Below are 27670 nucleotides of genomic sequence, written 5' to 3' on the forward strand. Positions count from 1 at the left end.
GGGTCACGTGCTGGAGGGATCCGGACCTTCCCAGAGGTGGGGGAAGTGAGGCCTGTCCTGGGAAGGGAGGCGTGGCCTGAAGAGAGCCAGCCACGCCGGGGCGGAGCCAGCCACGCCAAACCAGATATAATCGTGGTGTGAACGCAGAGCGAGGCTGTTGTACTGTACTCCAAAGTGAAGACATCATCGGTCGTCAAGTCCCGAGTCGTCGTCCTGGGCCAGGCAGGCCATTGCCTGCCTGGTCCAGTCTGTGTCGTGTTCCAGAGTGTTAGTGAGTTGAGGAAGGTGGTCACCACCTTATGTACAGTGTTATATTACTTACCGTTTAATAAATAGTGTTGCCTCCAAGCTGCGTGTGTGTGCACCTAATTCGAACCTACTACACATGAGACAGCGCATGGCGATGTTTTAATTTCTCGTACGTCCGTGTGTGTGAGTGTTGCATCTGTGGTGCAATAGACACGCGGCTTGTCTGGAAATGAGTCTTAATACACGAGCAATGGGGTTACACATATATGGACGTCTAGTTTCAACAACACACAGACACCATGCACTGTTTTTTCCCTGAAAAACTGGACCACAATACAAAGATATCCCGTGTAGCCTTAACAGACTGTTGGGGCAAGTGCTGTGAGCAAGTAGCACCACCAATGAAGGCCGGCACAGCACATGAGGCCAGCACCACGCCCGGCCGCCTTTGTCTCCCCAGTGGTGATGTTTACATATCGCATCGGGTACTCATTTTAGGCTGCATCGACCTCGGGGATACCCATGGCCGTGAGCGGGAATTGAACTCGGGTCGCGGGGTTCGTAGCGCAGTGCGCTACCCGCTACACTACAAAGGAGGGATACAGGCACAACATTAGAATAGCAGTAGCAGCAACAGGAGCCCCAAGAATAAACCCTAAGAATGTTTGCACTTACCAGGCAGTCAACACGTTATTCAAAATCCTTATGACGTGAAAAAAAGGTACGATTGGATAGGGAAGGAACGGTGACGCAGTGGCTAGCACGCTGCACCATAAAACCCCTTGACCTTTGTTTGAATCCTGGTCGTGGTCAACATCCCTTGCGAGTGACATCTGAACAGGTCCTGCCCTGCCCCCCTCCACTACCAACTCGCACTGACCAGCATGGTGGAGTATGCTCAAATGACCCTGTATTCACGGCATGTGCAAGCCGTCATCAAGCAGTAGATTTACAAACGGGCGATAAATGCAACATTGGATGGGTTACTGGACCCTATACTGTATGCAACAGATAAAGGATGTCGCCAAATTGAATGTCAAAAAACGAAATGTTCATTTTCGTTCATAAAAAAAAACGGAATTCCCTACCACATTAGTTCTAATCTGACAATGTAGGTTGGACGAATGTCCGTGTTCTGCCCCATGGCAGGTATGGGAGTGTTGATTCCACAGGAATTTCCTGATATGGTGTTGAGTTGGTCACGTGACCAGGAAGTGACGATTTAACATTCTCTAAGCCATGAGGCAGGGTGTCAGCCATTACACAGAGTACAAAATGGAGGCACAAATAGCGTCTCAGTGAAGACTGGTGCATCTGTTCATTGTGGGACTTTAAGAAGCATTGTCTGTGAATTCGTTTATGTTCTTATAATACTGGGAATGCTGTTATAATGTTAGGATTGCCATTATAATGCTGTAAATTCATTTATAATGCTGTTAAATTGTTATGATAAATATGAGGCCCAGCTAACAACGAAGCCTGCCACTTGCATTATTGTTAATGTTACTTGTAATTTAATAAGTCGAGTGAGACTTGTACCCATGTAACTTTAAATAATCTGATCTTGAGAGCAAGGATGAAGAAGTATCTCATCCACAGTTCAGTGTTATGTGCAGCGCCGTACATTTATGCTGCAGTATGGTGATTACACGAAGTGACCTTATTCAACAAAGTAGCTTATTCTCTTGTATAGCTATTCAGTGCTAATGTAGGTGCCTGGTCCATCCAGGACCTATTGTGGAGTTTCATGTTATCTAAGACAATGTGATGATACTCCTTGTGTTAATCCATTGTATCGATATTGCAAGTATTAATAGATGCTGTATTTTGCACTGTTTTTCCGTCAGTTTTACCTCGATCTATTCATTAAATACGTTTGGAGTTGGATGTTCACCCCAGCTCTGAAGGTTTATTGATTGCGAGGTTAACTACTCGGATCGTGGTGCAACGCAGCGCACAGCGAGGCCGAGACAGTACGCCTCAGATGTCCTATTCATTCAAATAGTTGATACATCTTGTAGTGTAGCAGCGCTGACTGGCGACCAGGAGTAGCAATTATGGGTGTGCCCACCCATGCGGAAGATCTGGGGCAAGGGTCATGCAAGGGATCCATCTTTAAGCTCCCAGGAACCAGCTGAGATGATTCCAGAAGGGGGGCGTGGCCAGTCCCCACTGGAAGGATAAAAGGGGGCGCGAGAGAAGGAGCTCGGGACTGTCATGGGAGTCAGGGTCGTCGTCGCCACTGCTAGATGGTTAGCCAGCTATCTGGTCAGTTAGCGCCGTCGTTGCTAGGCGGTAAGTGTTGTGTTACATGCTAGCGAGTGTAAGTGCGAGTTACGAGTAATAAATAAGGTGCCTCTACAGTTTGTCTCCGGAGTCGTACATTACACATACAATGGTGCATCAATTTATTGACAAGTCGATATTTCAGCTCACAATACATGTCGAATCGTGCGAGGACGAATCGATTTTCGTAATGTAATGAATGTATTTAAAGTTATGTTGCGTCGAACTAGGAACCATATATTCAAGAGATCATTCCATTAACATCTGCAAGTTCACGAGCATTGATTTCAGCAATCTTGACCGGTAATGACTGTTGCCACCGGACCAGTTTGCTTCTACTGAATCAATGCTGCCGAAATATCTGTATTTGTTATGTGGAGACACGTCTGTGGAGAGACATTGTCTGCCCATCTATGTTGTTAACTTGTTATGTATATTCTCCACTACGATGGGGGTCGACACAACTACAACTCCGGAGCCGCATGCGGCTCTTTAAGAACTGCTTCGTGACATTATTCACATGCATTGCGGCGCTTAAAATATTTAGTTTTTTTTATCAAATTCCCCAAAAATGGCACTTCGTTATTTTGGTTGCCGACCGCTGAGTTAGGTCATGTGATTGTTTCAGTTGATTCGTACATTCACCAGAGTGGAAACACAAGGTCGAAAAACGCAGTCGGCAAGTCAAGCCGTTTCAGGCGCACAATTTACCATCCACACACGTTCCACTTCCCTACACCAGCCACTGACAGTAAAAAAGCACTAATTATAAGATGCCATTTGGAGGGTGTGCGTTTTATTGCTGTGATCAGGAACGGGCGGTTTTATTCCTGAGCGCTCCCACCCACTACGCTTCTCGCGTTTCATCACAAACTCAACGGGACAAGGGGGTCGCGGCGTTCCCAGCAAGACGACTCCCTCGCGTGGGACCTATTGTCTTCACAAAGTAACGAGGCGGTGGGGTACCAGTCGGCCAGAAACATGAAACCCAAAGGCGCACACAAACACAAACGAACGTACGGGAAACAAGCGACCTACAAGAAGCATCGCGTGTTGTCGGATTTACTCTCTGCACACTACAGTGACACTGGAACACAGATCAAGGCACATACAGGCATTCACTTTGGTACATGGCTATAGTTATTTGAGATCGCAGTCAACACACAACCCCGCGTTGAATGTTTGGTTACGTAACAACGCCAACGTGCGGTGTGTTTATGTAACGCAAAATAATAATTACAATGTAATTCGACAAAAGTTCATCTTTAGCCAAACGAGGAAAGATGCTCGGGCAGGATGAGGCGCCAATCTTCCAGGGCCGACGTCGTCATTCGTGAATCACTCTCACTGCGAAGCTCTGCTGCACTCCCGTGAACCCAGGTAAAATGCAACTGGAAAATCAAGAAATACAGGCGGCGACTCATCCCCCCCCCACCTCTGCTCACGCCAGAGTGAAACGCGACCACAAGCAGCACGCGTCAACAATGCCACCATCTGTATACAAAACAAACACACGAGTTGAAGTCGAGGCCAGACGGTATTAATCTTTGGTACACGTGCCCAACGCGGTTTGGTCTTGCAGCAGTTCTATTTACATCTCATTGCCAATAAAACAGTCCTCACAAAGCCAGTCGATGGCAGCACCGCTTAACCAACGCTGCTTCAGTGTTTACACAATAAAACAATCAGATGACAATATGTATTACGCGTCAATTAGACCAGTGTTAATTGCTCAACGATTTAGAATGTTTTAAACCAAGACGTTTTTTGTACATTTAAAAACAATGTTTTCACAAACGAGCCTGCAAGCTGCATTATCAAAAGGGCATCACGTGTGCAAGTAAAACTGAAGCCCAGGAAAAAAAAATTGTATTGGCTCGAAATACACCTGCAGACGTTCAAGCTAGAAAAGCAATGTTTCACTGGGTCACTGTCGATTGACCTCAATCTTATCCCACGACGCCACCGCTGACAGCAGGCATCCCCACAAGTCGCCTACCATCTTACCCCTTTAATTTTTTACAAAAGTACACAACTTTGGGAGGACATGCATCAATCTGTTCATCTGTACATCACCTGCACTGTGATGGGAGTATTTTCTATGCAAATAATGCAGATTTTCCGCTAAAAGTTCTGTGGCGCCTGTTGATAATTGCTCCTTATCGTTAAAACCTGAGTTAAAAGAGGGGGAATTACAACCGAAAGAGTTAACGCGAGTTGTGAAATTCTACGTTAAGCGATTGAACGTGAATTATGGCATTAGAGTCTGAATGAATGAAATGCACTCTGCTCCCAAGTTCACTTTAGGTCATGGCTGTCACTTAAGGAGAACTACTGTGCATTGTGGGAATATACTAATTCAGCTCATCCGAGTGTCGAGTACCAAACTAGGCCTATGCCACATCCCAATTTGTGTGAGTCCCCCCCCCTCCCCTATTAAACTATACACTTACAAATAACAGTGCAAATGTTTATCTTGTTCATAATATGTACTTTATATAAATGTTTACTTGATATTTAGTCAGTTGAAAGTTTGCCTCTTCAAAAATAAGCAAATTACACAAAAATGTACAGTTCAGAGAAATTTCTTTTTGGCAGTAAGACAGTCTATTTGTCACCATAGAAACTTCACTTCAGAGCGTATAAAACCTGAGACAGTGTTAGAGAAGCACTACATGGCAGTATGTACACCAAATATAGCAACAAGTACAATCTGAAGGATCTGCTGTAGTGGAAAAATCTCAAAACGCGTTCATACAATGCAGTGTCAGAACCCGTTGGAATGTAAGAGGCAGCCTCTGTTGCAACTTCCTTTTGCTTCCACGCCATAGTTGTGTCGTCAAGAGCACGGAGATAACAATGATGAATCCCTTCCCATCAGCTGCCTTTCATCAGCGCTCATTAAATATCTTTGTTTTCTTCCTTTTCGCCCACGAGGCATTCTTTCATTCTGTACAAGGAGGTTGTAGTCATCCCTGGTCAGGGTCCACAGAAGCATCGGCCGTGGTCACGACAAGCTTCTCAACACGATTCACTTGAGGATCACGTGATAGCAGTCACCACTTTCATCTGCAAAGGTAAACCACAACCAACTTTCAAGGTAAACATTTCTCAGCTCAAGCTGGCATTAAGTGGTGATCACATCCACAAGTGGCTCTGAGGCCGTGGTGGAAATTCAACTTTCAAGTCCATTGGAATATGGAGGAAAACTGGGGTGAGTCAATCCCCAACGAGGATTTGAACTTTGATCTTATGACCAAGTCAAGCGCTTTGCTAAAAATGTATATCATTGCTCCATGCGAGGGTATTTACAAGTATATTTTGCAATGTTATGCGCATCTGTCTAACCAGCAGCTCCCGTTTCCTCCTGAATGCTGTTTTTTTCATGGGTATTCCATCTCCTTTGAGACGCTACTGCTATCTTCTGTCAGAATACTGATATCCTACTCGTGAAAAGCCCTACACTGTGGCATCTCCTAGGTTTGCAAGTAAAACGTTTTAGAACATCCACAATGTGACTCGCGTGGAATGTAAATCAAGTGCTATCAAAACAACGGTACCGAATCACAAAACGTAAAGACATCGCATAAACAATGTTCGAGTGTTTATAAAGAGGACTTGACCAGGCCACTGTCTTAGGAGGAAAACCAGTTAATTACCTTTTGCCATGTTGATGACAAAGCAGGCCTCATCTTGGAAGTTCTGGATCATCTAGTGTTGAAAAAGCAACGAGTTAAATAATGTATATCACCGAAAGGTTATTATTTACAACTGCACTGGGAGCTGGTGCCACGCTGTAGCACTCTAAGCCCTGTAAAAGGTAAAAAAAGAATGGAGCCTCGGAATCATTAACAACACCATTGCCTGGAGCGAGATTTAAAATTTAATTACAATGGGGTTCCTCGTGAACTTTTAATCCAGTGCACACGCCCATTACATGCTCCAGTGTGCACTGCACAGCTCTCCCAAAAGTGTTTTTTGTAACTAAGTAGCACTCTCAATTAAGCAACCTCCTAAAGGCACGTTTATTCGCTGAACTTTCCTCCTCTCCACGATCCATTATTCTGCTGGAAAAGCGTAATGCTCCCGAAACACCCTGCTGAGCACGTGTGGCAGGGCAGCCAGGATTCTGTGGTTGAACATTTTTTGGCCCAAAATGTCCAATTGCCGTGACCAAATCACCTGGAATGTACCCAATCGTGTCAGGTCTCTGAAGCCAAGTAGGTTTGAGTCTAGTTAGTGCTTGGATGAGGGGCAACCAGGCTTGTATCGGCTGCAGGGATACGTGGTGGGCAGTAGAAGGCAGTACTGCAAAAGCCATTGTTGTGCTGTACTTCTATGCTCCCATTTCTGCTTCCCAACTTCACCAACCCGTAATGACCACTGTGGTGAAGCATGGTCAAGATAACCCCCACATCCCACACGCAGCAGTGGATTGATGTGTACAAGTGTAGTGGATTGATGTGTACAGCACATTGGGACTCAATTGAACATATGCAAAGATGAATAACTCATTAAAATTAATTGAAATCGCATCTCTTGTCAAGATATTGCTCAAAGGGGTGGTACAATATACAAACACATGAGAGGTGCTATAATATACTCCTCCAGCCCCCTTACATCAATGGTTGTGAATCATGGTCGCGGCTTAACTCAAGAAAATGTTTAAGTTACATTACAGCGAATGCAAGTGGACTCAAGTGACCGTCGGGAAACTTGGTTTCTTAGACATGCAATTCGATGCACTTATTGCGATTTTAAGAATCAATATTTACATTGATGCATCACTTGTACACCACACACACACACACTTTACACCGTTGACACGGTGTTACTGCGGTCGGCACCTGGTCGCACAGCAGGACGTGGATCCCCGTGGGGCCCTGCCGGTACACACTGCTGATCTGTTGGGGCAGGATGCTGAACAGTGTGGCGATCTTTTCCGTCAGCTCCAGTGTGTTCATATCCTCCAGGTATATGGCATGGTACACTGCAACACGACACACAAACCAAGCCCCTTTAACAGCCTCATTCATCGAGCTCTTCACAACGGGACAGCCACTGATCGAATGCATCTCTCTCGCAGATAGAGTTAAGTTGTGTGCTCGCTTGACTTTTAAATTTAACAATCGTTGAAAAAATGTAACTCTACCTTGCTGCGGCTCTTGGCAGAGGTAGATGGTCAGCCGTGGCCTTACAGATCTGGGTGTGTGGGGAGAAAGGAAACACGAGTAATTTAGTCAAGTTATGGCTTCCGAGGCCCACACACCCAATAACTGCAATTAATACAAAACGGTGACACAGGTGTCACCCCTACTTGGCTTTGAGCGCGTTGTGCAGGCGAATGCCATCTGCTGGGCCGCAGATCTGGATGAGGTCGTCTCGTGACAGCTTCAGAAGGTCAGTGCCTGGGGAAATCCAAGCAGTAAATTCAATCCACTTGGTACGTAATGATTCCTCCGTGATTCGCAGAATCGTCAAGATTCAGGGTCAGTCTGAATTCAAGAATACATTTTTCTAGAAATATATCACTTGCAAATAATATGCCTATACTTTGCATATATCAAAATATTACTGATGCTAACAAGTAGGATTTGATGTAGGCATTGTGAGAGTAAGGAATATTGTTTATGAATCAAGGAAATGTGGCATGCATATTGAAGAAACAGCACAATACAATATAGACTTTTAAATTAGCGAAACACTATCAACAAACTCTGGTTCACCAAGTGCTTCCAATGAATACACAAAAAACGTACTTACAGGAGGATACATTTTTATTTTGTTTATCGTGATCAAGAAAGACAAACATTGCCAAAAGCTATACAATGTGTGAGCAGCTTTAAAGCCCGAGCGGTTTCTCTAGGGCCTTAAGACCTTTTTGCATATGCTATTGATTTGAATCTCCCCACTTGGGTTTGTATGTGGCTGTGAGAGTTCTCACGGGCGCTACCTGCAAAGTTGTTGAAGAGTCTTGAGAACTGAGAGAAGCGGTTTCTGTGCAGCCACTGCTGGGTCTCTTGGATGGAAGCCCCCGGGGGCAGCTGCTGTGAGCGTGATGCACGTGGACACAAGCAGAGATAGCGATGCACAGTGAGCTCCCAATATCTCGCCCCGGGCATATCGCCCAGTTGACAAACACAACACGCGTTACAATTAAGGACACAAAAATCACGTGCTTTTTAACACAGAGGTATTTATGTATTTATTTCATTTAACCAAGTAAGCACGAATTGAGAGATATCTGCGAGAACGAAAATAAATGAAGCACAATGCCAAAGTGGTCAAGTGAGAAATAAAAACAGAGAAAGATTATTTCTCTGCAGCTCTCCCGTGATATTTCTCACCTGATGACGATTGCTTGTGTTGCGATCGAAACATCGTGATATTGTTATTAGTTTAAATTATTTGATCTATCTACGTGGCTTTACCGAAAGACCCAAAGAATATAAAGATTATCCAGTGGCATTGGGGATGTAACGATTTATCAAATACAGAGAATCGATAAATCGCTCAGAAGGAGGGTCATGATTTGATATATCAATCAACTATGATCTTGGTTCTTTCGGTAAAGTCACGTAGAAGGGAAATAATAAAATAAAATTCTCACGACGTTTCGGCCACAACACAAGCAGCCGTCCTCAGGTAAAGAACAGAGCTGTCGGAAAGACAGCGTCCCAAATGATGATGGGACGCTGTCTTTCCGACAGCTCTGTTTCTTCACCTGAGGACGGCCGCTTGTGTTGTGGCCGAAACGTCGTTAGAGTTTTTATTTTATGATTTATTTTTATTATTTTATTATTTCCCTTCTACGTTACTTTACTGAAAGAACCAATAATATGAATCCCTGCAGTCACGAAAGCTTTAAATCGAAATTCAATCAATTATATTTAACACTTTGGTGAATGCAGCAGCCTCTCACTGTTGCTTGGATTACAAACTACACACACTAAATGGAAAAAAAAACATCCATTCTTATATATTCCATTCAATGCGTATACATCATGAACTAAATAATTAATATTCACCCCTTAATAGGAAACAGAACAAAGTTAATGAGGAAATATATGTTCCTCCACAATACAATTTTAAATTAGGTTCATAGGAAGGGTTTCGCAGTATCCGCGTGTCGATGGCAACAGCTGTGTATTAAGCTGTGTAGGATGATCATCCCGAAGAAATTAATGCGTAAGAGGGCTACCTCTCCAGTGGGGGCTGGAAGGTTTTCACTCGGATGTGTGGGTGATGAAGAACAATTTCCAGACCTAGAAAATAGACAGTGCAACTCTGTGAGCGACCATGGTAACACGCTATCAAAAAACACGCCCGGTAAATAATGTGGGCAAATGCGAGGTTCACTTATGCGTGATCCAACTGTGGAAAATTAGTGTTATCACGTGAATTTCATAGTTTAACCAAAAAATAGACATTCATGAAACAGCTTCAATTAGGAACAGCTGGTTAGGAAGGGGTTTGTAAGGCTGCTCCAATTTCAACAAATTTAAGAATGCCATTTCACGTCCTGAATATTTTGGAGAAAAAAAACTTTTTACTTTTACAGACTGTTGTGTATTACAAAGTAATACCAGACAGAATAAAAAAGATGCAAATGTACTCTATATAATTAAGAGTCTAAATACAACCACATTCTAAATAAATAAAACATTCAATCCCTTTAACGATTATATAAACATACCCTGGTGGGCTACAAATAAAAAATATTTCTAGACTACCTTACTCGCCTTAAGGATGTCACAAATGTAAAAAAGTCATATTGCATGGCTATGATCATCACACAAAGGGATTCTGCAGTCAACCTCGTATATCATGTCATAATTTTAATCAATAAACAATGGCCTTTACATCCAATCAGTGCAATCTGTCAACCATTCCATTCGACCATACATAACAACAAGGTGGTGAAACACCTTTGGTTTATTAAAAATGTGGCCAATTGATAAGTTTGCCATGCATATTCAAATTGACTGTCTTGAGCTTGGCTGCGAGTAACATTCCCAGCGGAGAAGCACTCTGCAGGCAATACAAACGCAAAAACACATCGCACTTGTGTCGAGGTGGAATTGTCACCCAGCAATTAGCATGAATGACGCTATATAAAATACAATTTATTTTCATTATGAAGTTGAAAAGAGCTGCTCGCCATTGCGTTTTTCCCATCATGAACAGAGTCGTGCTAGATTACAGCACACTTATCTGGGTCCTCAGGGAAACAGGTTTACCAAGCAGAGTTGACAACTGATGTGGCCTGTTACAGCTCAAGGCAATATGATACACTTGCTACTGCTGTGCTGCCTGGTGTTGCCATTGGGGTGGCCGTGAGACAAATGATGCCGACTGACTGTCTGAGTGTCCGCGGATAATGTTTGTTTGCACTTCGTGCACTGCGCGAGTTGCATGCGTTGCACGAAAAGCACTCACGTCTCCGACACGGTGAAGTTAGGCTGGGTGGTGGACCCCAACCCTGGTGTGGGCGAGGGGCTCTTGCTCAAGTAAGAATTGTCAGGCCACGGAGAACACTGTCGAAGTAAAGAATGCAAATATATATCGATAAACAAAACTTATAAAATAACTTTAAAACAGAGATTGCAATAGAGTATAAAATGTACGTTGTAGTAGAGAACACCTGCAACTTAAAACCACCCATTCATTGAGCCTGTTTACAGACGGCCCAACTGTGCGGAACAACAACAATCCTGGTACCCCCATATTCCCAACCCTGCCAAAGTATTCAATCACCATTGATCAAGAATATTTGCCTAAACAGTGGTTTTAGAAAACAGAGAACAGAATGCTCTGCTGTGAAGTGTCCCCAGGTGATCGGTTTCCATACATTCTATCACGACGCTGTGCAGCACCCCATTCACTTCCTAGCGTCGGGGTGACTGCCACCCCCCCAGCAGTTACGGCACAGCAAGTACCTCGGTCAGGATGGTGGTCTCGTATGATGGTTGGTATTTCTCTTTTTCCAGCACCGTTCTCTTTTCCATCTTGTCGCGGTCCGTTTTCTGCTTGCGGTCAGCGCCCTTGGGCTAAGGTGGCAGCATGGGGGCATATATGTAGAATTTAACCCCATCGTGGTCACATTGCTTAAGGAAAACATCAAAGCCTCTCCCCTGCTTTATTCAGCAACTGACCCCTTTTATTGAAAATTCTCCTAACCAACCATTATTTAGTGGGAGATTGCTCTCTCTCTCCTACGCTCTTTTCCAAGAAATCCGTATTGTTCAATCTCGGCCCTAGTTTCAGCCCATGCTCAATATCGCCTGCATCTCATCTCACTGTAACTACCTCTTTATCTTGATTAAATAAATAATAAGCGTCATTTCACCCAGGATGTCCATGTCGCAATGTTTCATATAGCATCTTAAGATGGAGTTGTATTTCAATGGTATGTACATCCAAATTGTCTTGTGAAGAATGACCTTTCTCACATCATCCAAATGACATGGTCCCTATTTCATCACCACTCATTGCACACTACCGACACTTTAGTTGAAAATCTGTACTATTTAATCAAATAAATAGGCGGAGAAATTGTGCCCGAAGAGCCGATGGCAGAGCACACACTTATCAGATTGTACTTGCACACGAGACTGAATCTGTCATGCTTGACATTTGTGCAAGTTTTCCACATTAGTGCGTGATGCAGACAGACTTCCCCTTTCTCCTCCCCACGTGTATGTGTTTGTTTGCCAGTAAAATGTAAACATTGACAAGCTCTTAGCCTGTGGGCAAGGCAAGCATGCTTTAGCTTCATGTGCATAGTTGTATTGGAAGTACTTCATTGCACAGGGTGGAGGAAACAAAAACCAAAAGGTTTTGACTTTTCTTAACAGATTATTAAATACCTTCCCTTGGGGGCTTGAATCCAAAACTTATTGAGTCGTTACAATGAAAGGCCATGCCATTTTCAAACAAGTGCAGAAAAGCTTACCGCTTTTCGTGCTGTAAAATGAATGAGGCAATTCATTAAATTTTAGTGCACTCGAAGGTGGTCCCGGCAGCATTTTTTGTTGCGCGTTTCCCATTTGGAAAGCAACACTATGTAGAAAATGTGAAATGTGATTGGGATTGTATTGACATTAATTTCAACCGCATTATCCAAATCCAAAGCTGTGCCATTTATTCTATTTATCAGTGCCAAGCAGAAATTATCAGTGGTGAAACATATGGTCTGTGCCAGGAAGTCACCCAAATATGGGAGTGGCAGGCAATGTGGCAGGAAGTCCCAAGGACGAAAAAGCATGAGGATTTGGCTTCTCAGGACAAACTAGCATTTCTCTGGACGTGGTTTGTGTGAGAGGTTGTGATCAATAATGTGGGCTTCGCTCCAGGCTGAACCACATTGCAAACCCGTGTGTTTGCACGCTGCCTCTCCGTACTTGATGGCTATATAAATAGCTTCAGGTCTGTATAGCTACTGCTCCAGTGACTTGGGAAGTTGGGTTGGATCACAGAGATCAAGCCATCATACGTATAAACCATCCCTCTTGCATGTGACCAATTGGTGCAGAATTTGAGTGTTATCCCCTCTTTTGCCCAGGCTTTCTAGAAAACCTCCCGATTTCATCGCACGTATATTTAACAATAATATTCGCCCAACATTCCAAGAGAGGCTTCCTTAGTAGAGACTTGCAGACTCAGAGCAGTGCTTCAGCAGTCATATACGTTTTTTTTTTTCAGAATATCAATTGTTTTGTTGATCACATCGCTTGGCCTTTTCCCCCAACTTGCATTTCTAATTGCCATTCAAATGCGCCCATCTCGTTAGTGCAGGCAACGGGGAGAGTGCAGCTGTTAACCTTACCTTAAACACCTTGACCTGGCAGCTGGCCGAGTGTAGGTGCTCCGTGTATTCCCCGCCCTCGTTCTGCTTGAAGGTGTCGATCTGCACGCGGAACGGGACGCCCTTCTCTCCCCCATGCTTGCGAGGCGTGAACTCCGTGCTGATGCAGTGCACCTGAAGAGGGTGGCACAGCACAACAGGCAAGCATTACCCTTCGTCTCGCCAGATGGGGCGCAACCTGAAATAAAGTTTACGCTGCGAGCCTAAATAAGAACGGCTTCAAATCAACCCTTGCCAACTGCAACACAAAATATATACAAAGCCCGGCTCCGAACACCGACACATCATGTCAATTACAGTTCCTTTCTTAATCCACTGCTGGATGAAGGCCTCCCTACGCTGTGTGGATCGTGGGGATTGTTCGACCATACTTCACCACCTTGATCAGTGTGGGTTGGAGAAGGTGAGGAGTATAGACATTAGAACACTGAAGAACTAACGATTCTCCTGCACTGTCCTTTAATTATCCTGGAATTAATCAGTCTCAAGATTTTTATGGATGGTCTTGCATTAGGATGCTTGACCAATTCCATTCATGAGAGACCGTTTTCATTTTGGTTGTTCGATGAAAGTCTCAACTTATTTATGGGAGTTTTTTAAAGACCCGAACCCCCGCCAGTCAGGATATCTGGGCTTCTTAGGGAAACTGTAAAATTTCAGATCCGCGAGCCAACGCAAGCAGTTCAGGGCTGCCACAGGGGCCTGGTAGTCCAGTTTGGGGGGATGCTGTCAGCAGAGCGGTACTCATCGTTACTGTTGGAGATTAAAAAAAAATCCTCGGGAGGACTACACTGTTAAAGTACTCCGTGGGACAGCAATTCAGGCAATTACAACCTAAACGAAACACGAACAAAAAAGCCTTTACCCCGACAAATATTGTCCCGATAGCAACAACAGGAAATCAGGAGGACACCGTCTCATTGCTGCAACTGGAAGTGCTAGCAACAACCAGCAGCAGCCTACGGTTGGTGCAGTACCTGGATGAAGACGGAGGAACGCTTGGTCGGGTCCCACAGGAACTCCACCGTGTTCAGGTGCGTGGGGTTCGCCCGGGGATCCACGATCCCCACCGACAGTGGAATGTCTGTAACGCACCGCAAGCAATCGACATCCCGCAAGCCTCGTTACATGCGGGGAAACACTGATGTGTTACCTCTATTGTAAACACACTGAATATCAAAACTCTTTTCAGAATGATTCTAATGCAGCTGCCTTGTCTCCATAGTATTTTATTATTGTATGCAATAACTACAATTATATTTCGATTTAAAGCTTTCGTGACTGCAGGGATTCATCTTCTTGGTTCTTTCGGTAAAGTCACGTAGAAGGGAAGTAATAAAATAATACAAATAATGTTTTATTATGTTTTATTTGTATTATTTTATTACTTCCCTTCTACGTGACTTTACCGAAAGAACCAAGAAGATGAACTACAATTATGTTTCTTTTCTGTTTACACGGATTGTTTTCAACAGCGCGTAAGCAGTAGCTTGCAAATTTTGTCTTTAAATTGATCTACAGCCTTCCTTGTAGGATACTTGATTTTGAAATGGGGTTTTCGTTGTTTTAAATTATGTATGATTAAAGTCAGGCATCTCTAAAAAAATGTGCTACAGAATTTAAAACAAAATTACATTCATATATATATATAAATTCGAGCGGGTAAAATAATAACACCAGTCAACTTTAAATTTAATAGACCATTGTTAATTCACAAATTTTCTGTGTATTTGTTTGCTGTTCCGACGAGCTTTGCCCATTAACGTATGATGTGCGTCACACTAATGGATAACCAAAATGTCTCATTCAATGTTGTAGCCGTACCCTGCAAATATGGAAAATTATCATCTATTTATACTTCCACAATTTTAAACACTAATGTGGTGCTCATGCACTCTGAATAAAACAGGAAATTGCATCCTGCCAAACATCCATGGCAAATGACGTCAAGTCATTTTTCTTGCAGTACAATCTGCTCTCTGTCTTAAGCTCAAATTAAAAGTTCCAAAGCACAATCACAACAATAAAATCGTCGCTTCGAAAAATCGCATGGCAAGATCTCTGCAACATAATTTCATGTTGCCCGGTATGAAAACACGCGCAAACAGACCCCTTCTTACGACGCACATGCACTGCAGCTGACCTTTACAGCTGCTCAAGTTTTTTATTGAACCAATGCCAAATGCAGGCACATTGTGTACCCGTATGCGTGCGAGCGAGCATTCGGCAAAGAGTCAATGTGTTAATAAGAAGAAAATTGCCCCAGTCGACCGCGGTACACCCCAACACAAGGTAAGCACCAGTTTTAATGAGAAATTCTCTCAAGCCATCTCCCGGCAACTTACATATCTTGCCAAGACTTTTCAGTCAAGTTACAATATTTCAAGTAATAATTTTAATTAATGTTAGGCATAGCATTTTCCATATTAAAACACAAATTTTTGTTTCACAGAGCCAGTGTATCTTGCCTCTTTGAACCTCATTACGGATGTCTCCAGTATGTCCACTACACACGGATGACAAAAATGTAGAAAAGTCGTTGATGTTTTGACCGACAGGCCTCCTGGACGTTGTCCATCAAGTTGAGCACGCAGCATTTTGCACCACGTTACTCACAATTAAGTTGCTATTGTTCATTACGTGCGCACTACACACTGCACACACACCGATGTCAAGGATGCGGTCTCCCGGGCGGTTCCACCGCCATCCCTCCAGCTGTTGGTGCTCCGTGTACTGCAGCCGCCGGTCGTGGAACACAACGCGTACGATGCTCTGTCGGCACAAAGACGACACCACGTCTCAACGGCGAGAAAACGGCGTTCAGCTGGGACTGAGTGAAGTCCATTCAAAGCCGACAATTAAAATCGACCACATTTTTATGGTCGATTACACATGCCCCATTAAAAATGGCAGCAGTCCCAACAACCCACACCCAGCATGACGCGGCTGATACCGATGTAAAGCCCCCTCTGTTACCTCCTGCCCAGCGTCAGATGGAAAAAGAGAGGGGAGACCTTTTATTAGTCAAACTCTTTTCGTATTATATGACTAATCGTATGACACTACTTTCGTGTTCTACAATTAGTCAAATAATTAGACCAATAATTGCTAAAAGAGATTACTAAGGCAATCGGACAGCCCAGCTCTAAAACAGTGGTTCAAAACAGCATGTGGGTTGAAATCCAATTAGAATTGTAGTAATTGTGTTTTAGTGGTTGTTTTTTCATAGCTTATATTTTAGCTTATCTACTGCCATTGATTTTACACCTGATGTATTTTTCTAACCAAGCAATAGATTTACAGGAAATATGATAGATTTTCAAATCAATTTTGTGGGCTAAGCATCAAGACCTGTGCTGTGCACTGGGTATGATGATAACTGATGCATTGCAAAATCCAAGCATGATGCAATAAACGGGTTTCTGCAAGTTATAAAAACTGTAGGGTTGCTATGCCAATATGGGAAACAGTCCATGGAGCCCAGAGCAGGCACTTCAATTGGCGGTACCACATGTAGTAGCATAAATGTAGTAGCTCGAATTACTTTATGAAGCCAATACCAGTGAATTATCCGATTCCAATCTGAAACAAGTTGGTTATGAAATGATAATTATCTGTTATGAGACGTATAATGAAATCAGTACAACTACAGTTTTGCTACCTAAGGTGGTACCAACATCCGTTTTGGCCCATGGACTAAAGGAAACTACACAGCACTTTGCAGGAACGGGTCAGCTTGCACAGAGACCTTTACAGATCCATGCAAACTTTTCAAGTGCAATCTACTGCAATCATAAGAATGCAGTGCCTGACAACAGCTGAGACCAGAGCTGATTTATTTACACTCACCTTGACGTACTTTCCGCTGACCTCTATCAGTTCTCCGACCTTTCTGGTGTCCAACATGCGGATTTCGTACGGTTGTCCTGAGTGTAGAAAAAAAGTTGACAACATTGACACATTAAATTTCGATTTAAAGCTTTCGTGACTGCAGGGATTCATCTTCTTGGTTCTTTCGGTAAAGTCACGTAAAATGGAAATAATAAAATAATAAAAATAAAACATAATAAAATAATTCTCACGATGTTTGACACAAATGCTTCGGCAGACACGAACGAAAATGCCGCGCTTGCATTTGTCACAGTATGCTTCCTTACGGTGCTCATGTCAATCCACCCCATGTCACAGGTGCAGTAAGATAACATGAGTTTTAGCTGAATATGAAATCGGGAATGCCTAACTGGAAACCTTTGAACATCTCCAAAAATATTTTTTTTAGTCTGTCCCTCCGACTTTGACAGACAGCCAAGCCAACGGGTGCACACATTACATAACATCAAATATGCCTACGGAGTTGATTTTTCTGCCAAAACATCATGTTCTTTTAACGATGGGGGCCCAATTATTTTTTTCAGCCAGAACATTTTTCAAGGAACATTCAATCGATGGTGAAGGGTTTAGCGATTCCTACGAAGGGCCCACAGACATGAACACAAGCAGATACATAATCATTTTATAAACTTGAATTTAGCCTCCAATTCATAATAACAACCAGGCCATGCCGGCAGTGCTGTGGTGGTAGTATTTATCGAGCACCGGTTTGGAATTGCAACCAAATTAGTTTTACATCACAAATGATGCTGCTTTTCCGCATCTCGTTGAAAAGAAGCGCGTCTAAATGAATTCTCACCTGCTCATAAATAAATCACCAACAATATCGCCATTTAGTAATCATTAATGGGATTTAAATACAAAGTGCAGGATAAGGCAGACATTTTATAAGCATGGAAAGAAGCAATGAACATCATGCCAAACAACACACATCGGAGATCCACACGGCACAACTGAGAAAATCTAAGCAACAGAATTTCCTGGTATTTTAATGGGATGGGCCTGACAATGGTAGTTTATGAATTATGCAACAAATACGTACACCGCAAAACTTATCTTATAGGATTTGATATTCGACACACTATTACTCGTCCTTAGATGTGAATTTAATTTATTTTAACCTTGGCTTATACCAGTTGAGCTCTCTTGTGGGCCCGGTGGCACGGTGCGCATACAGGTGGAATCTCTCACCTTGGTTCAGGTAGGTGAGAGTCTCATCGTGAAGCTTGATAGCGGGTGACGTGGCGGTGCACATGACATACTGGAATGGTGGCAGCTTCGACTCTGGCTCGCTAGGCAGATGCGAGTCCTCCTGCTTGAAGATGGGCAGCGCCAGCACATCGCTGCACAATCACACGCACGCCGGAAGTTTATTTCCACATCCAGACGCCGCCAGACCAAGATATATAACGTTCCTGAGTGATGGAGACGTGCCCTGTACAGCGAGGCTGTCAAATTGCTTTCAGCCGATAAATTTAATGTTTGTTGCCGTTTTTACAAAAATTGCATAGAAACAACTGTCCATGCTCCATTGGAACCTCACTTCCCAGAATAAAAAATATGATAATTGGTTTTTTACCCTTTTATCTGGCAACAAAACTGACACCTTTTTTTTACAAGGACGCCTTTTGACGTCATCTGGTCCAACACCATGTGAGACTAGGCTCTAAGGAAAGCTGTCTCGGGTGTGGACCAATCAACTTCAAGGACAGTGCATACATTATCAGAGTTATGTTTTTTGTTTGCATTACGACTGCAGGTATTGTGGTCTATGCAAACAGGACTCCTTGTAAAAAAGGTGTCAGTTTTGTTGCCAGATAAAAGGGTAAAAAAACAATTATCAACTGTCCATGCTGTTGGCCAGTAAATATGAACTAAGCCCCCCCCCCTGACCAAGCATGCACACTTTGCAAAACAACTGCAGAGCTTATAAGTGTGGGAGGTAGAATTTACTTTTCAAATAAACATCAGCTGCTGTTTATTGGGTACAGCAGTGGAAACCCAAGACGGCTGTGGCATAAAACAGTGTTTAAAATGGACACACCAAAATGCCAGGCCGTTAGCAGCGCAAGGAGGGATCGGGTATACAGCACAGCAAGATGACAGCACGCAGATGAACTAGCATCAAAGACAGAAGCTCTTGGCGGGTTCACCGATCCATAAAATCAGGTGAAAGCCACAACATGACAACTGGCTCAATTAATCATCAGCGTTTGGCAACTTTGAAGAAGGCTATTAAATAGGAAAACGCACCTTTAACGGAGAACGGTCGAGATAAAACACGCAATTGTTTGTTACGAAATGTAAAGTGGGATTTTATCCAACGTTTAACAACAACAACAACTCACATTCGTTAATAACACTGCCTAGAAGGCAAAGAGATTGCAATAGTTGGTATTTCGGGCAATGGACCTTCTTCATAGCACACAGGTCAGAAGGAGCATTGATACGATTTGGAGACGACACTATATGCCATGTGGATCTGATAAAATATGTAACAGCCATTGCATCCACTCGCCACGAAAGCCGAACGAAATCCGGAATAACTGACACAGCAAGTACTCAAAACTGAGGCTTAATCCGAGTTAATATGCACCAATATTGGTTGAGATCTGACGAGTGCACACTCTTTGGTAGGTGCCAGATGTACACATTATCAGCAGCACCACAGAAACCACAACCACGAATGCAACCAGTCACCAACATACCACGCAAGCACAACCAGCCACCACCATCCACCTTGCCACGCAACAACCATCAACAACATCCAGCCACCACCCTCCACCTTGCCACGCAACAACCATCAACAACATCCAGCCACCACCCTCCACCTTGGCACGCAACAACCACCGCCATGCAAATCAATACCACCGACGGCATAACCAAGGGAGGCACAACACAAAACACCCCAGGAACGAGCCCGATGACGATCCTCTCAAAACAAGTCTCCAGGACAGACCCAAGCACCAAGAACTGCCCCTCATTCCCCCAGGGGGAGTCTAGGGGAGTTACAAAGTGTCATGTGCGTGTCCCTGGCGGTGTCGTCCTGTGCGTCAAGTTGTGCCCCCCCCCCCCCAAAAGACTTTCCTGTCATGTGTGTCTGGTTGGTTTTTAGTGGCATCTCTGGTACGAAGTGCATCATCTGTGTGTCAATGGGAGCTTCTGGCTCTGGTGTCATCCGTCTCTCTCTCATTGTCTCTGGCGCCTGGTTGTCTCCCTGTGCGTGTCCACCAGCGGTGATCCATGCGTACCTCCGATTGTGTCTCTGTGCTTGTTCATATGGTTTATAACTGGCGTCTCCATGTGCGTCTCTGCTTGTGTCGAGGTGTGTTGAGGTGTGCCAGGTGGCGGCGTCCCTGCGATGTGTGGTTTGTGTCTCCGTATCTCGGGTCGTGTCCCCCCCCCCTCACCGTCCCCACCTCATGCTGTAGGCGTCCAGGTCGAGGTGTTGTCCGATGCCAGACAGACTCGCCTCGAAGTCGTGAGACAGCGACAACTCAAACGTCTCCCCCGGCACCGGGGGCAGACGCAGAGCCCACAGCGCCATGGCCGAGCTGTCTCCTCCTTCACCCTCACCCTCACCAGCCTGCCTTCCTCACCCTCACCAGCCCCCCCCTCACCCTGTCTCCTCCTTCAACCTCACCCTCACCAGCCTGCCTTCCTCACCCTCACCAGCTCCCCCTCACCTGTCTCCTCCTTCACCCTCACCAGCCTGCCCCCCCTCACCCTCACCTGCCTGCCTCAACCTCACCAGGCCCCCCCTCACCCTCACCTGTCTCCTCCTTCACCCTCACCTGCCCCCCCCCTTCACCCTCACCAGCCTGCCCCCCCCTCACCCTCACCTGCCTGCCTCACCCTCACCAGGCCCCCCCTCACCCTCACCTGTCTCCTCCTTCACCCTCACCCTCACCTGCCCCCCCTCACCCTCACCAGCCTGCCCCCCTCACCTGTCTCCTCCTTCACCCTCACCTGCCCCCCCCCCTCACCAGCCTGCCTTCCTCATCCTCACCTGTCTCCTTCCTCACCCTCACCTGTCTCCTTCCTCACCTGCCTCCTTCACCCTTACCAGCCTGCCCCCCCCCTCACCCTCAACCTCCTGCCCCCCCCCCCCACCAGCCTGCCCCCTCTCCACTGCGCCCTCACTCGTCGACCCCCCCGTGTGCCTTCCTCACCTATCAGCCTCCTCCTTTACCTGCCAGTCGTCCTTCATCACCTGCCAGTCGCCCTTCATCACCTGTGTGCCCTCATCTACAAAGCACGACCCCCCCCCCCTCTTCCTCACCGGTCTCCCCTCTCAAATATTTCCCGGAGTAACCGGACTTTAGTTGCAAGCGGGCGAGGTGTGTGAATATAGTACAGTGGATACAGTGTGTACAGTGCAGTGTATACAGTATGTACAGTGTGTACAGTGCAGTGAGCGCCTCACGCCCGCGTTACCACTCGTGGACACGTGTTCCTCCACTCCACTCCACAGGCGCTCACACTCAACACACTTTGTGTGCCACGACACAGTTCTGTGTAATGCGAGCGGTGACTGTGTAATTACTGCCTAGCGCGTGAATGTAAAGAACGATGTGGGTACACGTGTTGGTAATGCGGTAGTTTAAAAACACGTGTTCGAGGCGAGTGTGTGATAAGTATATGAACTAAGCAATGTTGATGTTTCCGTAGATGTATCGAGTGTATGAGAGGAACATGTGTGTGATTGTATAGCAGAGTGTGTGTGGTGTGTATAGGAGAGCGTGTGTGTGTGTCGGCGTACGCGTGTTGTGCTTTAAAGTGCCGAGTCGTCGCAGCAAGCGAACAGCTGAGCCCTGCCTGGCCCCGCCCACGAGGAAATGACGTCAGCAACTATGCCGTCACCGCGGGGGCCCGGGGGTGGGGGCAAACTCCCATGCCCAAAACGGGTAAAGGGGCAGCCCTGCAACGGCTTCGCTGACGGCCAATGCTCGTGTGGAAGGGCCTCGCACGAGTGTGGTGGGGGTCTCTTTTGGGTAGTGGTTCGTAACCTGGGATTTACGCACCCTCTGGGAGGTGCGAGGCATGGCCAGATTTTTTTAGAAGGTAAATAATCGAAACACAAATTAAGCACGGGCACGAAAGTACGACTACTTCGTTTCATGAAACCTATGCATTTATTAACATGAATGTTTTACTGTTGAGAACCAAAGGGGTGCAAGGCTGCAGGAAAGGTTAAGAACCACTGCTTTAGGGGAAGTCCTCTTTAGACAAAACAAGTTCTGACTCCTGCCAGCTGGCTAAGGCTATCTTGGAAGATGTGAGAGTACCCACAGTTTAACCCAAGGCCGAAGCCATGGAGTCAACATTGGGGGGGGGGCAAATCTTCCAGGGGGTCTGGGGGTCCCCCCCTCCAGAAAAAAAAAATCTAAGTTTGAAAACGAATTTCCTGCCTAAAATATAATAAAATTCACTAACACATAGGATGGAATTTTTTTTTATTTTTTACAATAATGTCTAATAGCGTATTGTATTTATAACATTGCTCTGTTTTTTTCTTGTTTCATTGTAATGACAGAGATTAGGGATTAATAAAGTCCAACCATAACCACAATCATATAAACAGAAATCTATTTTATAGCAATATATTGGGGGGGGGGACATTTTGAGCATATTTGAATATTGGGGGGGGGATGTGTGTCCCCAATATTCAAATATGCTCATTATAATTATATATTATAATTACGGCCTTGGTTTAACCCACCACCCTGCCATTTGACTTTAATTGCGGTTCTGTCCATTTTTGTAACTGCTGGGTTGGACAGAAGTTGGGAGGGTGATTTGAAGACTTTCTCGCACCATTGTTTCAACTGCCGCGCCGGGAAATCGAATGTAACCGGCAACCTTCGGAATTATAAGTCCCGTATTGCCACAGTACAATAGTACAGCTGTTTAGCATTACTTTATGATATAAATATTCAACTACAGTATTGCCAACGCTGATCTCTCACGCCATCACGACTTCCGTACTGTTCTGTTCTTGCGCATGATGGCAGCAATGTGTCCAGGAGCTCAATTCGTGTAGTTTTGATATTTTCCTCTTCCATTGAAGGAGCGCAGACTCCAGTGGTTTCACTACGTAGTTCATAGTTTGTATCGCATGGCCACAATCGTATTGTGGATTTTCTTTGCTTTAGGGCGTACAGCTCATCTTGTCAATCTACTGCTGTATTATCGCGAGATTTACGTGGCTGAAATAAAACAAATCATTTTTTGGAAGTATTGTACAGCAGAGTCATATACTTTTACAGTATATGAAAATATGAACACATTTTGCAATGTGGTACCTTCGATGTCGCATTAAAAACAATGTTCTATTTTAAGTGCGATGTGTGTATGAAAATTGAAAACATGCAACAAGTAATTGATTTGTCCATTCTATGTAACGTTGCAAATCACTGAGAAAAATTGTAACAGCTAAATCGATACGCCGTCACGTGGCTAGTACGGTCAGGCTCTGGCTCCCCTAATCTCACCCATTTTCTGGTATTTCCTGGTTAACTAATAATTCCTCATATTTGTAAAGATTGAGAATAACTTTAAGCAAAGAATATTGGGGGGAAAGAATGTAGGTGTGTGGTTCACATAGCTTCAGGTAGACAGCTGAGGACTTCCACTAAATGCTAGTTTAATCACTATTTACACTTAAATTGGCCACTGTACATCTAAACTACGTCTGTTTCATCCTCTAACCGAGTGTAACGCATTGCTGGCATTCGCTCTTCGTTGGTGAGGAGGGCTTATTGGAAAATAATGGCAGGCAGAACCAGTTGGGGGTAGGTATTCTTATAGATCCGAAAGTGCACGTTGAATGTCTTGTGTACACACTGATCTACTCTATTTTGAATTCGTTATACTCAGTACACATGCATACTATAATATCTAACCAATATACAATACGAGACAGTCCCCCCTGCATATGGGTGCGAGCTTGAACACATTCCTGCGGAGGGAGCTGGTAGGAACGTTGGGTTGCTCGGTCAATGGTCAGGGTCAACGGCGGCGTGGTGTATTCCGCAAATATGGCCGACTGTGAGGGAGGGCACAAGCCGGCGTGAGTAGGTTAAACGTTGAGTTTTATAAGGGCACCACGGGGTAACCAGCCCCTCCCCATCCAGCCCCACCCCTCCCACCCCCCACCCAGCCCCACCCAGCCCCTCCCCTCCCAGCCCCTCCCCACCCAGCCCCTCCCCACCCAGCCCCTCCCCTCCCAGCCCCTCCCCACCCAGCCCCTCCCCACCCAGCCCCTCGACACCCTCCCCACCCAGCCCCTCCCCACCCAGCCCCTCCCCACCCTCCCCAACCTCCCTACCCAGCCCCACCCCTCCCATTTTTGGATGCACGACGGACGGACACAATAATCTCCTGTGGGCTGGTGTAACCATGAGGTTCCTACCAGTAAAACGATCATTCAAAATATAAGCCTCATCCACCACCAGGTCTAATGAATAGTTTTGAGATGGGTCCCATTTGAGAAGGGTCCCCATTTGAGACGAGTCCCGTTTGACTTGTTGGAACCCAATTCGCTGAGGCATTGTTGTATTAGCCCTGCGTGAAAGCTACGGTACCCAGAGTGAAAGCATGCGCGCCATGGCAGAACACCAAATCATTCTACAGGGTGTTTGAAAAAGATTGACCCAATTTCAAAGCAGTATATTTCACGATGGTAACATGTTACAATTTACACAAAAAGTTACCAACGGTTTTAGTAACCATTTTATAAATGCTCTAGGTGCCCTCCACCTGCTGTACGGACAACATCGAGACGATAATTGAATTCGTCCCAAACGCCTCTCTTCTCACGTTTTCCTCTGAGGTGCGTGGTCGCCCTGTGCTCTTCCCCTTAAATAAACAGCCTGTTTCCTCAAATTGTCGGTAACAATGACGAATGCTCTTTGACATTGGCGGATCAATGCCATAACGCCGTTCAAACGCACGCTGCACCGCAATTACGGATTCAGTCTTGCTGAACTGCAGAACGCAACATGCCTTGTGTTGCGGGGTCACCATCTTGCGAATGACTGAAGCTGGGAGAGGAATTTATCGGTAATCATTTGAAACTCTATGCCCCGTCCTTTCAAGTGGTAAGAGTTTCATTCATGGGCGGTTCGTGGTTGCAGAGATATAGCGATTTTAAATCGGGTCCATTCTTTTCAAACACCCTGTATTTTGTCACCATTTAGTTTTTAACTATGCCAATCACCTTGAGTGAAGCTGCGCTATAAATATAATAAGATACGCTATTAATTCACGCCAGCCTATTGGTGGTATGTACATGCACAGACATATCTGTTGTCAATCCATGCCGTTCGTGGGTAGTTGGACGTTATTTAACCATACTTCACCAAGTTGGTCCATGGGTGGTATGGTAGAGAGTAATGATAAGTGACTGTTTATGTTACAGAGTCTCATGACTCATTTCAAGAAGGGTTCTACTTTGTTCTACCTTTCCCCCACACGTCAAGTAGTAATAAGGCTGTGATATGTCCGTACAGATGGGTCACAAACTCGCGGATACTTTCAGAAACCTATACCTGTTCTCAGGAGGCAAAACAAAACCATTGCCGATGGAGATCGTCATCTGAAATCATTAACAAAACATTGACTTTTACGGGTCACCTGGCCTCCTTCAGGAAACATCGCGTTGGACAATAAAAAAAAGCGAGAGCCCCCCTCCCCCTGCAGTGTTGAGCACCAATACGGCGATGCATTTGTCCATGTTGTGCGCATGGCCGTTTACACGGCCACTCAAATGCATGGGGCAGAGTAGGGGGGCGATTTCGGGACACGTGGCGCCGGCTGCGGGCAGGTATTTTATACAACAGCAGCAGCAGCATGTGCTGCGGGACCACGTGCTGTGGGGCCATTCGCTATGGCTTGATTGGGATTAAGAGCGGGCAAAACTGTCCCTACACGCAATCATGCACGCACGTTCATGTAATACACTGCTTGGGCTACCACCTAACTTACAGGAACGAACTTAATGTAAAGGGGTCGGATATAAACATCGTGAGTTCATATGAATTGTGATGCATGGGGGGGGGGCAGAGGTGGCAACTCACCCAGAGGCGGAAAACTGAAGTTCACGCAAACGATCGGCTACCGGAGACGATATCGGTGACGTTCTACATTCTACTTCACGTCGTCGCGCCGTATCAACTATTCACGGTACGCCAGTTAAAGGCTTAGCAGAGGTAAGGGCTGCATCAACTCTATATGGGACGGGTGGGCGATTACAGTTGGCCACGGCCCTGGAGTAGCATAGACGCACGTTCAATACAATGCACACGTGTGCAGGCACAATGCACACATGGCAAGACTGTGCTCACCACACGTGTGCAGACACAATGCACACATGGCACATGTACAGACACTGGTGCACACAGTCCCGCGTGCACTGCCTCTCCATTATAAAAACAAACATAAACTCAACACATTCACCATTAACACGGAGTTAATAATACGCATACATTAAACACCAGAGGTGTGGACTCGAGTCATGTGACTTGGACTCGAGTCAGACTCGAGTCATGAATTTGATGACTTGCGACTCGACTTGGACTTGCATAACAATGACTTTGTCCCACCTATGAGATGTGGACTCGAGTCATGTGACTTGGACTCGAGTCAGACTCGAGTCATGAATTTGATGACTTGCGACTCGACTTGGACTTGCATAACAATGACTTTGTCCCACCTCTGTTAAACACATACAAACTGGCGTTTCTGGCAATGACCCTTCCTCACAGCACAAGTATCTCCTTTACGCATAACAAGTGACATTGCAGAGCATACACACAAAAAACGACAACGAACACGCTTACCGCAGGTAGCTGTTGGGTGCAGGCGCGTACTGGTGATGGTGGTGGTGAGGGTGGTAATGCTCCGGTTGGGCGTGCCAAAACAGCATCTTCGCTTGCAGGGACCGTTCGGACGGACAGTCGCTGGAAGAGGAAGGGAGGGAGATGCAGGCAGCAGAGAGAGAGCACGCGGCCAGATTTAGGACACGGCTGACCGCGCGGATAGATGCGGCTGCACAGCGCCTCTGTGGCACAGGTGCCACCTCGCCTCTTTATTCCCCCTGGGGAGTTCACGCGGGGCTCTGACGTGGCCCGCGTCACGCACGGGGAGGGTCGAACGGGGCCACGCAGCGACCGTGCAGTGCCGAGCTAATGCAGTTCCGCGAATTAAAGTTGAGACTTAAGTAATATTTTAAACAAACTTTTTTTTAAAACACGCTTTTATTAAACGTACTAGTAATGGCAGAAGTCCACGACTCCAGGAGGTGGCCCCGAAGCTTGCCATAACGTAAGAGACCGTGGCCAATTACAGCCAACGTGAGTTGACCGTGGACAATTA

The 27670-nt window shown here is 45.4% G+C and overlaps 1 protein-coding gene across 2 annotated transcripts; it reads right to left on the bottom strand.

Annotated features, from left to right (window-relative positions):
- Positions 1 to 2854: 2854 nt before the first annotated feature.
- LOC144932055 (transcription factor CP2-like) lies at positions 2855 to 27272 on the bottom strand. Of its 2 annotated transcripts, none has more exons than XM_078856122.1 (15): positions 27136 to 27272; positions 18485 to 18636; positions 17252 to 17328; positions 16069 to 16174; positions 14380 to 14486; positions 13364 to 13516; positions 11475 to 11585; positions 10975 to 11072; positions 9737 to 9800; positions 8489 to 8582; positions 7853 to 7943; positions 7688 to 7737; positions 7383 to 7525; positions 6195 to 6246; positions 2855 to 5604 (listed from the first exon to the last, which is right to left on the bottom strand). In XM_078856122.1, exons 1-15 carry the CDS (start codon positions 27219 to 27221, stop codon positions 5567 to 5569), a joined length of 1422 nt encoding a protein of 473 aa, XP_078712248.1. In that variant the 5' UTR covers positions 27222 to 27272; the 3' UTR covers positions 2855 to 5566. The 2 variants fall into 2 exon arrangements, with proteins under 2 accessions (XP_078712248.1, XP_078712247.1); XM_078856121.1 differs by lacking the exon at positions 27136 to 27272 and adding an exon at positions 20713 to 21015.
- Between the last annotated feature and the right edge of the window lie 398 nt (positions 27273 to 27670).

This window comes from Lampetra fluviatilis, chromosome 1 (assembly GCF_964198595.1).
Source record: "Lampetra fluviatilis chromosome 1, kcLamFluv1.1, whole genome shotgun sequence".
NCBI lineage: Eukaryota > Metazoa > Chordata > Hyperoartia > Petromyzontiformes > Petromyzontidae > Lampetra > Lampetra fluviatilis.

Excerpts from the sequence above, each read along its gene's own strand:
- LOC144932055 (XM_078856121.1), bottom strand. The coding sequence starts at position 20,840 with ATGGCGCTGTGGGCTCTGCGTCTGCCCCCGGTGCCGGGGGAGACGTTT. Across the intron at positions 17,329-18,484 it reads TCTCACCTACCTGAACCAAG|GACAACCGTACGAAATCCGC; the intron begins GTGAGAGATTCC and ends TTCTACACTCAG. Across the intron at positions 7,944-8,488 it reads ACTCTTCAACAACTTTGCAG|GCACTGACCTTCTGAAGCTG; the intron begins GTAGCGCCCGTG and ends GGATTTCCCCAG.